Source organism: Papaver somniferum, chromosome 7 (assembly GCF_003573695.1).
Source record: "Papaver somniferum cultivar HN1 chromosome 7, ASM357369v1, whole genome shotgun sequence".
Lineage (NCBI taxonomy): Eukaryota > Viridiplantae > Streptophyta > Magnoliopsida > Ranunculales > Papaveraceae > Papaver > Papaver somniferum.
The window spans coordinates 147,148,448-147,160,753 of NC_039364.1; the positions used below are offsets into that span (position 1 = coordinate 147,148,448).

The following is a 12,306-nucleotide window of genomic DNA, read 5'->3' on the forward strand; positions in this document are numbered from 1 at the left end:
TCATTGTTACCGCTCTGGTCTTTTCATCTCTCACTCTCTCTCTCTCAGAATTTCAGAAACCATTCTTCGTTCCGTAATGTTCTTGTGATTTTGAGTAAAAATGGCGGTGAAGGGTAAAGAAATTGCTGGTAAAGCTTCAACATCATCATCAAAGGGTAAAAAACTAGCAACAAAAACAACTGTTAAGAAAACCAATACTGGTGCTAGTAGTAGTAATGACCGGAAAAGGAAAAGATCCGGTGTTCTTCAGTTTTTCGATGTTACTGCTGATGTCGACGAGGATGAAGAAGAAGAAGAAGACGAAAGTGATGATGATAATTTAATGCCTGGTATAAATTTCATCTGATTCTTTTGATTTTAGGGTTTTTGTCCCCTTTTTTTTTTTTTTGATTTTTCAGTTTTTTTTTTTGATGATTTTTGTTGGTAATGTTGCTGCATTTTGGGGGTTCTGTATGGATTAGGCTAAAAATGTTTTGCGTTATGCAGTTGAGCCTTTTTGTCCTGTTTATGGAAACCCTAGAAAAGTTGTCAATTCTAATAAACGTAATTTTGTTTATATTGATGTATGTATGTGCGTACTTTATATATGCATGCATGTTTGAGACCATTATTGTTGTTTCTGATCTTCTGAATCTGTGAAAGGGTTTCTGAAAGAGCATTGTTGGTTTATTTTGTTTAGGGTTTTGGGATGTTGTTTGGCATTTTGTGGTGTTAGATGTGTTCAAATGCTGTGTTTCTAAAGGATTGTTAGTTCAAGCTTAGTTTGGGGTTAGGGTTGGTGTACATATATGTTGGGATTTTGTTGTATATTATGAGATCTTTCTCTTCTTACACTTTCTTTACATGCGTAAAATTGTGCTCTATTTTTCATGGGTACTATTTGCTTTTCTGTTACAATCTTGTTTAGTTGCATTTGTTGGATATGCCTGTGATGTTTTTTTCATGTGCGAGCACTGGGAATGTAGTGAAGAAGTGTCACTGAGTATTATTTTTGTAATGCTGTTTTTCAAATGCAAGCAGATATGATGGATATCAGTGATATCTGCGGAAAAGGGAAAGGCGTTTTTGGAAAAGCACCACAATATCCAGTTATCCCGAAAGAAGAAGAATTGAGTGATGACGAAATTGAAAAGTTAATCAAAGAAAGATACAAGCCTGGTTCAAAACATGTTAGATATGCTGAAGATGATGATTATGAGCCTAAACATGATGGCGATTCTATTATTTCTATTGTGGATGATGGTCCACCTATATATAAAGTCAAGTGCACGGTATAATGATTTTCAACTTGTTTCTCTATGGATTATTAAACCTTTGAAATATTATCATAAATTATTTGTTGGATGTAGATGGGACGTGAGCGGCACTCAGCCTTCTGCCTCATGCAGAAGTATGCAGATTTACTATCTCTTGGAAATAAGCTGCAAATAGTGTCTGCATTTGCTCCGGAGCAAAGCAAGGGTTTTATTTATATTGAAGCTGACAGGGAATATGATATTGTCGAGGTATATCTACGCTGCCTCTTGTATATGTTAGCGCTTTTTTATCAGTCATTATCACCAGATGACGATAATGCTTCTCAAATATACCGTGTCATTTTCTTGTTTTCTTATTTCAGGCATGTAAAGGTCTGACCGGTATATATTCAACTAGAGTTACTGTTGTCCCAAAGAATGAGCTTGCTCATTTGGTGTCTTTCCGAAAAAAACAAATTGAAATCTCCAAGGGCACTTGGGCTCGGGTGAAGCTTGGCAATTATAAAGGAGATCTAGCTCAGGTATGATAAATAGGTTTTTATTGTTACTTTTTACTTGTTACTGATTTGCAGTTGGTTCAGTTGTTCATCTCTACCTGTTGACCCTCTCTTGTAGGTTGTGTTTTTTGATGGTGAGCGGAGAAAAGCAACAGTAAAGCTTATCCCAAGAGTTGATCTTACAGCAATGGCCAAAAAACTTGTACTATCCTTTCTGCTTTTACAATTTGTTATTTACAATGATTTTCTGGTTTAAACAATGAAAGCGTTACGTAATATTGGTTGTTCTTCATTTTATCTTTGTTTTGTTCCCAAATTGGCTTAATATTTATTATTTTCTGCCTATCCTGTTTTCTTCAAAATTGTGAGTACTGTCACTCTCCTCAGCGAGACTGTTGACAGAATTTGATTTTTCAGATTTAATAGTGACCTCTTTATATAATATTATTAGTATCGATTTTTACAATATTCGCTGCATTTTCTTTTTCCTCGATGCTTGTTATCTGGGTTTTCTTAGGCGTTAATTAAGTTTTAAGTAATAAGCACTTTCCATTGCATTCCTCTTGACCTTATTTGGTATGCTTGGCTTATGATGCATGATTATAATGTTGATGCAGAATGGTGGAGTAAATGTCAAGCAAACTGCTGTACCAGCACCAAAGCTGATCAGTTCAAACGAACTTGAGTAATGTTGCGAAAACTCCTGTTCCTAGGTAGTGCACTGCTCTAATTTATAAATCTGTGACACTTTCCTTCCCTTTCAACTGTAGGGACTTTCGTCCTCATATCGAGCTTAGGCGAGACCGTCAAACTGGGATTGTTTGCGAGGTACTTGATGGATTGATGCTCAAGGATGGTTATTTGTACAAAAAGATCCCCATTGAATCTTTAATCTTATCTGGAGTAGTGCCTACTGCCAATGAGCTCATTAAATTTGAGACCTCTAAGAAGGACACAGATGATGACCTGGAGTGGCTAACTGGCCTTTTTGGTGAAAAAGGGAAAAAACGTACTGTAGATTGCGGGGTTGATAAATCAAGAACTCCGACAAAGGATGGTAAAGGGGGTAAAACTAAAGGATTTGAGAGCAAATGTGGGAAAGGATTTGACAGCAAGTCTGGGAAAGGATTTGAGACTACTTCAGGGAAAGAATTCGAGAGTACCTCGGGGAAAGACTTTGAAAGCACATCAGGGAAGGACTTTGAGAGTACTTCAGGGACTAAGAAAGGGGAAGGTTTTGAACTGTATGATTTTGTCTTTTTTGGGTAAGTCGAATATTGAAAAACTGTTGCCTGGTATTGGTTGTTTTTTTATGCTTCAACTCCTGCTTGAAATTAACCTGGATTTTCTATGGTACAGCCGTAAAGATTTTGGTGTTATCGTAGGCGTGGAAAGTGGTAGCTACAAGGTATTGGTACATTTTGATTCCCGTTGCTCCCTTACTATCGCATATGGTGCTTCCTTGGCACATTTTCAATATTAATGTTTTGCCTGGTAGAAAAGAGAAGGAAATTGCTTATTTCGGGTATCTTGTTGAATTCAGATTTTGAAGGGAGATTCTGAAGAATCGAAAGTGGTTACTGTAAATATGCGTGACATAAAGAGTGGATGCCTGGATAAGAAGTTCACCGGTTTAGACCAGCGCATGAAAGCTATATACGTCGATGATACTGTCAAAGTCTTGGAAGGTCCATTAATGGTGTGTCCCTATATTTTACTTTTGTTTGGTCCAATATTTGTTGATGCAGTAATGATGTGTTAAGCTTCATAATTAGAGGCTTACATGCTCTGTTTATGCTTGTGCTGTGCAGGGCAGGCAAGGTATTGTTAGGAAAATTTACAAAGGCAACATATTTGTATATGATAGTGAAAACGATCTTGAGAATGGTGGATACTTTTGCGCTAAGTGCCAAATGTGTGAGAAGATTAAGCTGTTCAATGGCTGTCAAGATATCGATGTATGTCTTAAAACCATGTCTGAGGTGTAACTTGTCTGCTTGTTTTCTTTCTTCCTATCATTAAGTTTAATTTGGCTGCTACAGGTTGATGATTCAGGTCCCACAGGGTTTGAGGATTCAGCAGCATCTCCTCAATCTCCTCAATCATCTAGATCGGCATGGCAAGCAAGAAGGGAAAACAACCAAGAGTGTATGCCCTCAACTTTGATCTCATGTATTTTTCAAGCTGGTTGGTTTCGAAGGTGGAGTTTTTTTTCGTGTTGCTTCTAACGTAGTACCTTGCATGTATTTAGTCAACAACAACCGCCAAGGTAGGGAAGGAGCTTTCTCCATTGGCCAAACTTTGAGAATCCGATTTGGTCCTCTTAAGGGCCACCTTTGCCGCGTGATTGCCATCTACCGGACTGATGTTACAGTAAAGCTCGATTCCCAGTTGAAGGTTATAACAGGTTTGTGAGCACAGCCTTTTGGTTCCAGTTAGTCTTTTGTCAATGTTCGTTTTTATTTTTATTTTCTTCTGTTATTCTTTTGCGCAGTTAAAGCTGAACATCTTTCTGAAGCTGGTGTGAAAAGGTGAGGTTTCCTTGTCACTCGTTTGGCTTCATTTTTCTGGGAACCAACCTGTTTTCTACTTCTTTCCTTACACGTGCAATTTTGTGTGTATGAAACATTTGCTTGTTTCTTCCATCCAGGTTTTCTGATTCCACAAAACCATTGAGTGGTATGTGCCCTTTATCACTATTTTTGTTAACTAAACCAATCTTCTTTCCTACCTGATTTATTTGTGGGTTCTTATGACACTTGGTTTTCTTCTTGACGTTTTCACCTGATTATCTTTTACTTAAAAGATCTGATGGGGGGTTCAGGAGCAGCAGATAATGATGGGTGGAATACTGGTGCCTCAGGAAGTGGCAGGTAACATTCATTTGACTTCTGAAAGTTAACCTTCTAGGTCGTGTTTGTGCCTTCTAGAATAGCTGAAAACCCTGAACCCATATATCTGACTAAGTACTATTTATTGTCTTATCACCTGACAATAGCGATGTTAGGGGTTCAATAGTTTTCTACCATCCCCCCTATAGAAAGGGGTTGAGGGTACGTTTGGGTGGTGTAGTAGAGTGTGTAACTTAAAACATGTAACTTTCAGTTATGACAGGAGCACAGTGAAATATTTCATGTTAGAACTAAGTATGTGATTATTGTGTCCGTTATGGTTAGTGACCTCTTTGTTTTTACCCTTTCACGTTTTTTTTTAAGTGGTTAAGTAGTTACTTCTTTGTTTGATACAATCTTCTTCTTCTATTGAAATTTAGTCATTCACGTTGTACCAATTTTTTGCTTGCATTTTACTGCCTATTTGGTTTGTCATGATCTGATAATTGGAACAATTTGCTTGCAGGAATGGTTGGTCTGATTCTTCCGCATTGGTTAGTTCAGATCTTCTTTTCTATCATCTGTCATGTGTAGTGTCTGTTTGACTTTTCAAATGGTCCAATACTTACATTTTATTTCCTGTCAATACTCTAGGCCGATTCTACCTTTGCGAATATCTTTGGCAGCGATGGTGCTGAGAAAGGTATAGTTACTCCAAGCTGTGTCTGATTTCACACTGTTCTTAGTACAAAATACTTTAGTATTGTGTTACCGGAGCAATGTGTGACTCATTATGTTATTATTGCAGATAAAGATGAAGATAATCCATGGAGTACCAAAGCAATCCCTAAGAATGATGGAGGTGGCTGGGGGAGTTCATCATGGGGTAAAACATCAAATGATGACCCGGCTGCTGATAAACCAAGCCAAGATGGTTGGGGTAACGCTACTGCTAACACAGCCTCTGGAAGTGGTGCTGAGAAAGGTATAGTTTGTCTGATTTCACACCGTTCTTAGTACAAAATACTTTAGTATTGTGTTACCCGAGCAATGTGTGATTCATTATGTTATTATTGCAGATAAAGATGAAGATAATCCATGGAGTACCAAAGCAATCCCTAAGAATGATGGAGGTGGCTGGGGGAGTTCATCATGGGGTAAAACATCAAATGAGGACCCGGCTGCTGATAAAAGTCAAGATGGTTGGGGTAATGCTACTGCTACTAACACAGCCTCTGGAAGTGGTGAGTCAAGTAGCCCGCAGTTGCTTATTGGCGAAAGAGGGTCATTGCTATATTTGCTCATCTAACATTTGATTCTAATGTTATACATAGGTAAAGATGAAGATGAAAATGGATGGGGTGCCAAGCCAGCTTCTAAGAAAGATGAAGACAGCTGGGGGATATCTTCTTGGGGCAACAAACCATCACTAGAGGATAGAGCTGGTGACGATAAACAAAATGAAGTTGGTAACTGGGGAAATAGCACAGATGCTTGGGGTAAAGCTGCTGCAAATACTGGCTCTGGGGCTGCTGAGACTAGTAATTGGGGAAAACAACAGAATGAAAGTGGCAGCCAAAAGGATAGTTGGAGCACTAAAACAGATTTACCAGACATTATTGACAAAGGCAAAGATGTAGCTGCAACTGAGGAAGGCAACTGGGGTAAAGTAGTTGAGTCTCACAATGCTAGTAATACAGACGGTTGGAACACAGCAGCAGGGAAACAAACTGGGGGCTGGGGAAGTGCCTCTGGTGGTGGGTCACAGCCAAAAGGAGAATCAGGAGATCAAGCTGGCAGCTGGGACAAAGTGAATGATACTAATGGAGGGAAGGAGAAGCAAAAGGCTGGATTTGGTGTCTGGGGTGCAGACAATTGGAATAAATCAGACACTTCGAGTGCTGCTGCGATTTCGTCTTGGGGTAAAGGGAACTTCGCAGATAAAGAAGGAAATCAACAAGACAGCTGGGGTGCTGCAAAATCTTTTGAAGGGGGTCGAGGTTCAGGTGGCTGGAGAGGTGGCAGATGTGGAGGAAAAGATAATTTTGGTGGGGGAAGATCTTCTGGTAGGGGTCAGTCTCATGTTACAAACAAAGGTGAAGGAGAGAAGCCTTGGAATAGCGGTGCTACTGCTTCCTCAGGTTGGAATAAAGATGCAGGTAGTGATGGGGATAAAAAGTCTAGCTGGGGTAATCCAACTCAAGAAGCTGGAGAGAGCAAAGACAATGCAGATGCTTGGAACAAAGGAAGTGGTGGAGATAACTGGGGCAGTGGAGCACCTAACTGGAGTTCGCCACCCGCAAAATCTGCTGGAAACCAAACTTCTGGGTGGGGTAAAGGAGGATCAGTTACAGAAGAACAAGGTGGAGGGAATGTAACTAAACAAGGTGGAGGGAATGTAACTAAAGATGATTGGAGAACAAAAAAATTCTCTGATGAAACTCTAGTTGTTGATGGAAATGCTACTGCAAATCAGACATCAGGTTGGGAAAGCAAAATTGCTGAGAAAAAGTCTGGGGGTAGCCAGTCCTGGGGAGGTGGGAATCAAGGATCATCTGCTAGTGAAACTAAAGACGAAGGAGACGCTTGGGCCAAGATGAAAGGTGTTGATGGAGGAAATCAGGCAAGTGGTGGTTGGGGAAGTGGTGGGGGAGATCAGCAGGGTTCTAGTTGGAATAAAAGCAAAGGTAATGATGAAAGTCGACCATCCAACTGGGAAGGGGTACTTGGTGCTCCAGATACAGCTGGTGGTAGTTGGAGTGGAGGTAAAACCTTTGGAGGCGGTGATAACGGAGGTGGTGGTGGTTGGAAAAGCGGTGGTGGCTGGAAGGGCAGTGACGATGGAGGAGGTGGTGGCTGGAAGGGTGGTGACAGCGGAGGAGGTGGTGGCTGGAAGGGTGGTGACAGTGGAGGCGGTGGTGGATGGAAGGGTGGTGACAGTGGTGGATGGAAGGGTTGTGACAGCGGGGGCGGTGGGGAAGGTGGTGATGGCTCTAACAGAGGACGGGGTAGAGGATTTGGTAGGGGTGGACGCTTCTCAGGTTCTGACAGGGGTGGTGGACGATTTGGAAATAGAGATGGTGCAGATAGTGGAGGTGGACGATTTGGAAGCAGGGATGGTTCTGATAGAGGTGGTGGACGTTTTGGGAATAGAGGCGGTTCAGATCGAGGGAGGGGATTTGGGAACCGAGGCCGTGGAAGAGGTGATAATGGAGGCGGTGGTGGCTGGAAGGGAGGTGATAATGGAGGCGGTGGTGGCTGGAAGGGAAGTGATAATGGAGGCGGTGGTGGCTGGAAGGGAGGTGATAATGGAGGCGGTGGTGGCTGGAAAGCCGGTGACAACGGAGGCGGCGGTGACAATGGAGGGGGTGGCGGTGGAGGCTGGAAAGCCAGTGGCAGTGGAGGCGGTGGTGGCTGGAAAGGTGGTGACAGCGGAGGCGGTGGTGGCTGGAAAGGTGGTGACAACGGAGGAGGTGGTGGTGGCTGGAAAGCCGGTGGTGGCTGGAAAGGTGGTGACAACGGAGGAGGTGGTGGTGGCTGGAAAGCCGGTGGTGACAGCGGAGGAGGTGGTGGTGGCTGGAAAGCCGGTGGTGGAGGTGGCGGTGGTGGCTGGAAAGCCGGTGGTGACAGCGGCGGTGGTGGCTGGAAAGCCGGTGGTGACAACGGAGGAGGCGGTGGTGGCTGGAAGGGTGGTGGAGGAGGTGGTGGCTGGAAAGCCGGTGGTGGAGGAGGAGGTGGAGACAACGGAGGAGGCGGTGGAGGCTGGAAAGCCGGTGGTGACAATGGAGGTGGTGGTGGAGGCTGGAAAGCCGGTGACAATGGAGGGGATAATGGCGGTGGCTGGAAGGGAGGCAACATGAAAGGAGGGGATAATGGCGGTGGCTGTAAAGGAAAGGATAATGGCGGTGACAGTGGAGGTGGTGGTGGCTGGAAGGGCGGTGATAATGGAGGCGGTTGGAAAGGAGGCAACAATAGTGGAGGCTGGAAAGGAGGGGACAATGGCGGCGGCAGTGGTGGTGGAGGTGATAACAAAGTTGGCGGTAGCTGGAAGGGAGGTAATAATGATGGTGGTGGTGGCTGGAAGGGAGGTGATAGTGGAGGTGGAGGATGGGGAAGTTCTGCCACTGATGCCAAGAAAAGTGGAAACCAAGGAGGGGGAAGTGGAGGTAGTGGTGGATGGGGAAGTAATGCTCCTGATAGTAACAAGGGAAGCTGGAACAAAGGCAGTGCTGATGGGGCAAGTGGAAGTGTTGGGAATGGTAATCAAGCTGGCGGATGGAGTGGTCAGGGTGGTTCAGGATGGAACAAGTCGTCCGGTGATGCTGCTGGTAAAGGATCTGAAGGTGGTGGGGGCTGGAACTAACAGAAAACTCTCTGCTTTGAATGGGTAACCGGCAGGTACATTAGATTAGATGATCTGGGCTTCTTTTCTTTGTCTATTTTGTTGCTAGAGTGAAACAGATTGGTTGTACAGGATGAAGACATGAAGATGGAGGTGAGGAAGAAAGAAGAAATACCAAGGGACCACTATTAGCTGTTGATGTAATTAAGCTACTTTAGCATGTTAGAATTTTGGATGTATAGGACTTCAGCACAACTAACTACTTCCCCGTGGAAACTGAACAAAGTAAGTACTAGCATTTCTGATGGGAAAGGAAGAAAGACATTTCTTTTGTATGTGGGTTGTTTTGTAAGTCTGGTGGATGAGCAAACTTTGATCACCCATGTCAAAAAGAATGAATGATGTGCAGTACTTCGTTCTTACGAAAGCATTGCTAAAATTATGTATTGCTTTTCTGGGGATGATCTTTCGGCAAAATAAAGAATCTTTTCAAAGACGTTTGTATGTGGTGTCCAGTAATTTTCTGGGTAATTATGGTGTCTAGCAATCTTTTCAAAATAAATTATGCCTCACTTAAAAGGCTACCTCCCTTGTCCTCAGATTTTAAATCAGATTGCAATTTTCTGAGAAAATCTCTAAGGCTTAACCTCTAATACCAAACTAATGGCGGTGTCTAGTAAGATAGAATTTTCGGAACACCATTCCATTCATACGAACGACACTATCTAAAATTTTCAAATATCCAGCTTTAATATTTACGAGGAGGTGACAGCCTCACTTTTAAGTTCTAATCAGGGACTTCTCAATCTTTTTGATTGCTGTGTCCAGGCAGTCATGATAAGAAGAAGGATTACCACTAAATCTCGCATTTCTATCATTCTGACGGGCATCCCATTTGAATTTCCCGGCATATTTGTCGAACATTTTTCTTCAGCATCATCTCTGCATCTAGAATACTACTACGATGAACCGAACCACTTCAATGCCGTTGATCCTGACATTTTCTTCTCCAATCTAATAGACAACTCAACCCATAAGAGACATCTCATACAAATTCATACCCATCTCATTGTGTCAGGATTAAAAGATAGCAAGTATTTAGTAACCAAGTTTGTTAATTCGTGTTCAAACATTGGTGAAATTCATTATGCACGTAAAGTATTTGAAGAAATTTATGAACCAAATATTTTTCTTTGGAATGCAATTATACGGGGTTATTCTAAGAATAATTTATTTGGTGATGCGCTTAAAATGTATACCAGAATGCAGACGGAAGGCACGGGTCCGGATAGATTTACTCTTCCCTATATCTTAAAAGCGTGCAGTGCTACATCAGCTTTGGGAATGGGAAGAACTATCCATTGTCAGATATTCAGACATGGGTTTGAATCAGATGTGTTTGTGCAGAATGGCCTGGTGGCATTGTACGCAAAGTGTGGTAAAATTGATCAGGCCCGACTTGTTTTCGATGGATTAGGTGATAGGAATATTGTTTCATGGACCTCAATTCTTTCAGGTTATTCCCAAAATGGTCAGCCTATGGAAGCTTTAAGAATATTTTGTGAAATGAGACGGTTTGATGTAAAACTGGACTGGATTTCTCTTGTGAGTGTTCTCAGGGCTTATACTGACGTTGAAGATCTGAAGCAGGGGAAAGCTGTTCATGGTTCTGTTGTCAAATTGGGGCTTGACTTAGAACCTGACATGTTAATTGCACTTACAGCAATGTATGCAAAATCTGGGGAAGTGACAGTTGCAAAATTCTTGTTTAACCAAATGGAGATACCAGATGTGATTCTGTGGAACGCTATGATATCTGGGTATGCAAAAAATGGTTACGCAGACGAAGCTGTAGAGCTTTTCCGCACGATGATATCTAAAAACATCAAACCCGATTCTGTATCAGTACGATCTGCAATTGTAGCTTATGCGCAAGTGGGGTCTCTTGAGTTGGCTAGATGGATGGATGATTTTATAAACAGAAGTGAGTACAAAAACGATGTATTTGTCAATACAGCCCTTATTGACATGTATGCAAAATGCGGCAGTGTAACTTCTGCACGTTCTATATTTAATCGGATGCTGAAAAAAGATGTGGTAGTTTGGAGCTCTATGATTGTAAGTTATGGTTTGCATGGTCAAGGCCAAGACGCTATTGATCTTTTCCAAGAAATGAAACTAGCAGGAGTAAAACCAAATGATGTCACCTTTCTCGGGCTTCTCATCGCATGCAACCATTCTGGTTTAGTCCAAGAAGGATGGGAGTATTTCTCTTGCATGAGAAGGGATTATGGGATTGAGCCCCGGCATCAACACTATGCTTGTGTGGTTGATCTTCTTGGTCGTGGTGGATATTTGGACAAGGCCTATGAGTTCATCACAAAGATGCCCATGGAACCAGGAATTACAGTGTGGGGAGCACTGCTCAGTGCCTGCAAAATACATCGCCGTGTGACTTTAGGAGAATATGCAGCAGGACGTGTTTTCTCTTTAGACCCATTAAATGCAGGGCATTACGTGCAGCTCTCAAATCTCTATGCTTCAGTCGGCATGTGGAGTCATGTGTCAAAGGTTCGAGTTCTGATGAAAGAGAAGGGATTGAGCAAAGATCTTGGGTACAGTTTAATTGAGATAAATGGAAAACTTCAGGCATTCCGTGTGGGAGATAAGTCACATCCTAGATCAAAAGAGATATATCAAGAGCTGGAGGAGCTGGAAAGAAGAATGAAGGAGGCAGGGTTTGTTCCCAACACAGACTCAGCCTTGCATGATTTGAACAATGAAGACAAGGAAGAAAATCTGTGCAACCACAGTGAGAGGTTAGCCATTGCTTTTGGACTTATCAGCACACCTCCTGACACAACTCTACGAATAATAAAGAACCTCCGGGCATGTGTGAACTGTCATTCAGCGGCGAAGTTCATATCTAAGCTAGCTGGAAGAGAGATAGTTGTAAGGGATGCTAACCGGTTTCATCATTTCAAGGATGGTCTTTGTTCTTGTGGAGATTATTGGTGAAAAGAAAATTTGTGTCTGTACCCACGCTATATATGCTTGTTAAATTTTGAACTTTAAGAAAGCTTACAACAGTGACGGAGTTGGATATATCACACAAATCTTCTGAATGCCATGGACCACATGATTCATTCGCCTGCATTTGGGTACCCTATTCTGATCCATTGTGTTTTTCGTATAACTTCGGTTTAAATTCGTATTGATAGTGTCTGAATACCCCCATTCATAATGTATATAACAAGGAGAAAAGGGGAGAACTCCAGACTTCCCAGTTAACTTAGGAGTTAAGTTTTCAGTAGGATTTAGCTTTGGAAATTTCCTCTTTTCGGTAGTTGCTTACTATAAATACTCTTCTGTCACTCTAT

The 12,306-nt window shown here is 42.2% G+C and overlaps 2 protein-coding genes across 4 annotated transcripts; both read left to right on the top strand.

Annotated features, from left to right (window-relative positions):
- LOC113298683 (protein RNA-directed DNA methylation 3-like) lies at window positions 1-9,420 on the top strand. 3 transcript variants are annotated; one of them, XM_026547492.1, is made up of 21 exons: window positions 1-329; window positions 1,021-1,271; window positions 1,350-1,505; window positions 1,619-1,777; window positions 1,872-1,955; window positions 2,371-2,438; window positions 2,524-3,018; window positions 3,113-3,161; window positions 3,297-3,452; window positions 3,565-3,711; window positions 3,796-3,901; window positions 4,005-4,160; window positions 4,248-4,284; window positions 4,404-4,432; window positions 4,560-4,626; window positions 5,111-5,138; window positions 5,239-5,287; window positions 5,393-5,569; window positions 5,664-5,828; window positions 5,919-8,982; window positions 9,059-9,420. In XM_026547492.1, the coding sequence occupies exons 1-20, from the start codon at window positions 101-103 to the stop codon at window positions 8,945-8,947; spliced, it is 5,637 nt and encodes a 1,878-aa protein (XP_026403277.1). In that variant the 5' UTR covers window positions 1-100; the 3' UTR covers window positions 8,948-8,982; window positions 9,059-9,420. The 3 variants fall into 3 exon arrangements, with proteins under 3 accessions (XP_026403277.1, XP_026403276.1, XP_026403278.1); XM_026547491.1 differs by having other exon boundaries at window positions 5,919-9,420; XM_026547493.1 differs by lacking the exon at window positions 5,664-5,828 and having other exon boundaries at window positions 5,393-5,557; window positions 5,919-9,420.
- A 53-nt stretch (window positions 9,421-9,473) lies between these two features.
- Window positions 9,474-12,033, top strand: LOC113298684 (pentatricopeptide repeat-containing protein At3g12770-like). Its single transcript, XM_026547494.1, has one exon. The coding sequence runs from the start codon at window positions 9,761-9,763 to the stop codon at window positions 11,942-11,944; it is 2,184 nt and encodes a 727-aa protein (XP_026403279.1). The 5' UTR covers window positions 9,474-9,760; the 3' UTR covers window positions 11,945-12,033.
- The last annotated feature ends 273 nt before the right edge of the window (window positions 12,034-12,306 follow it).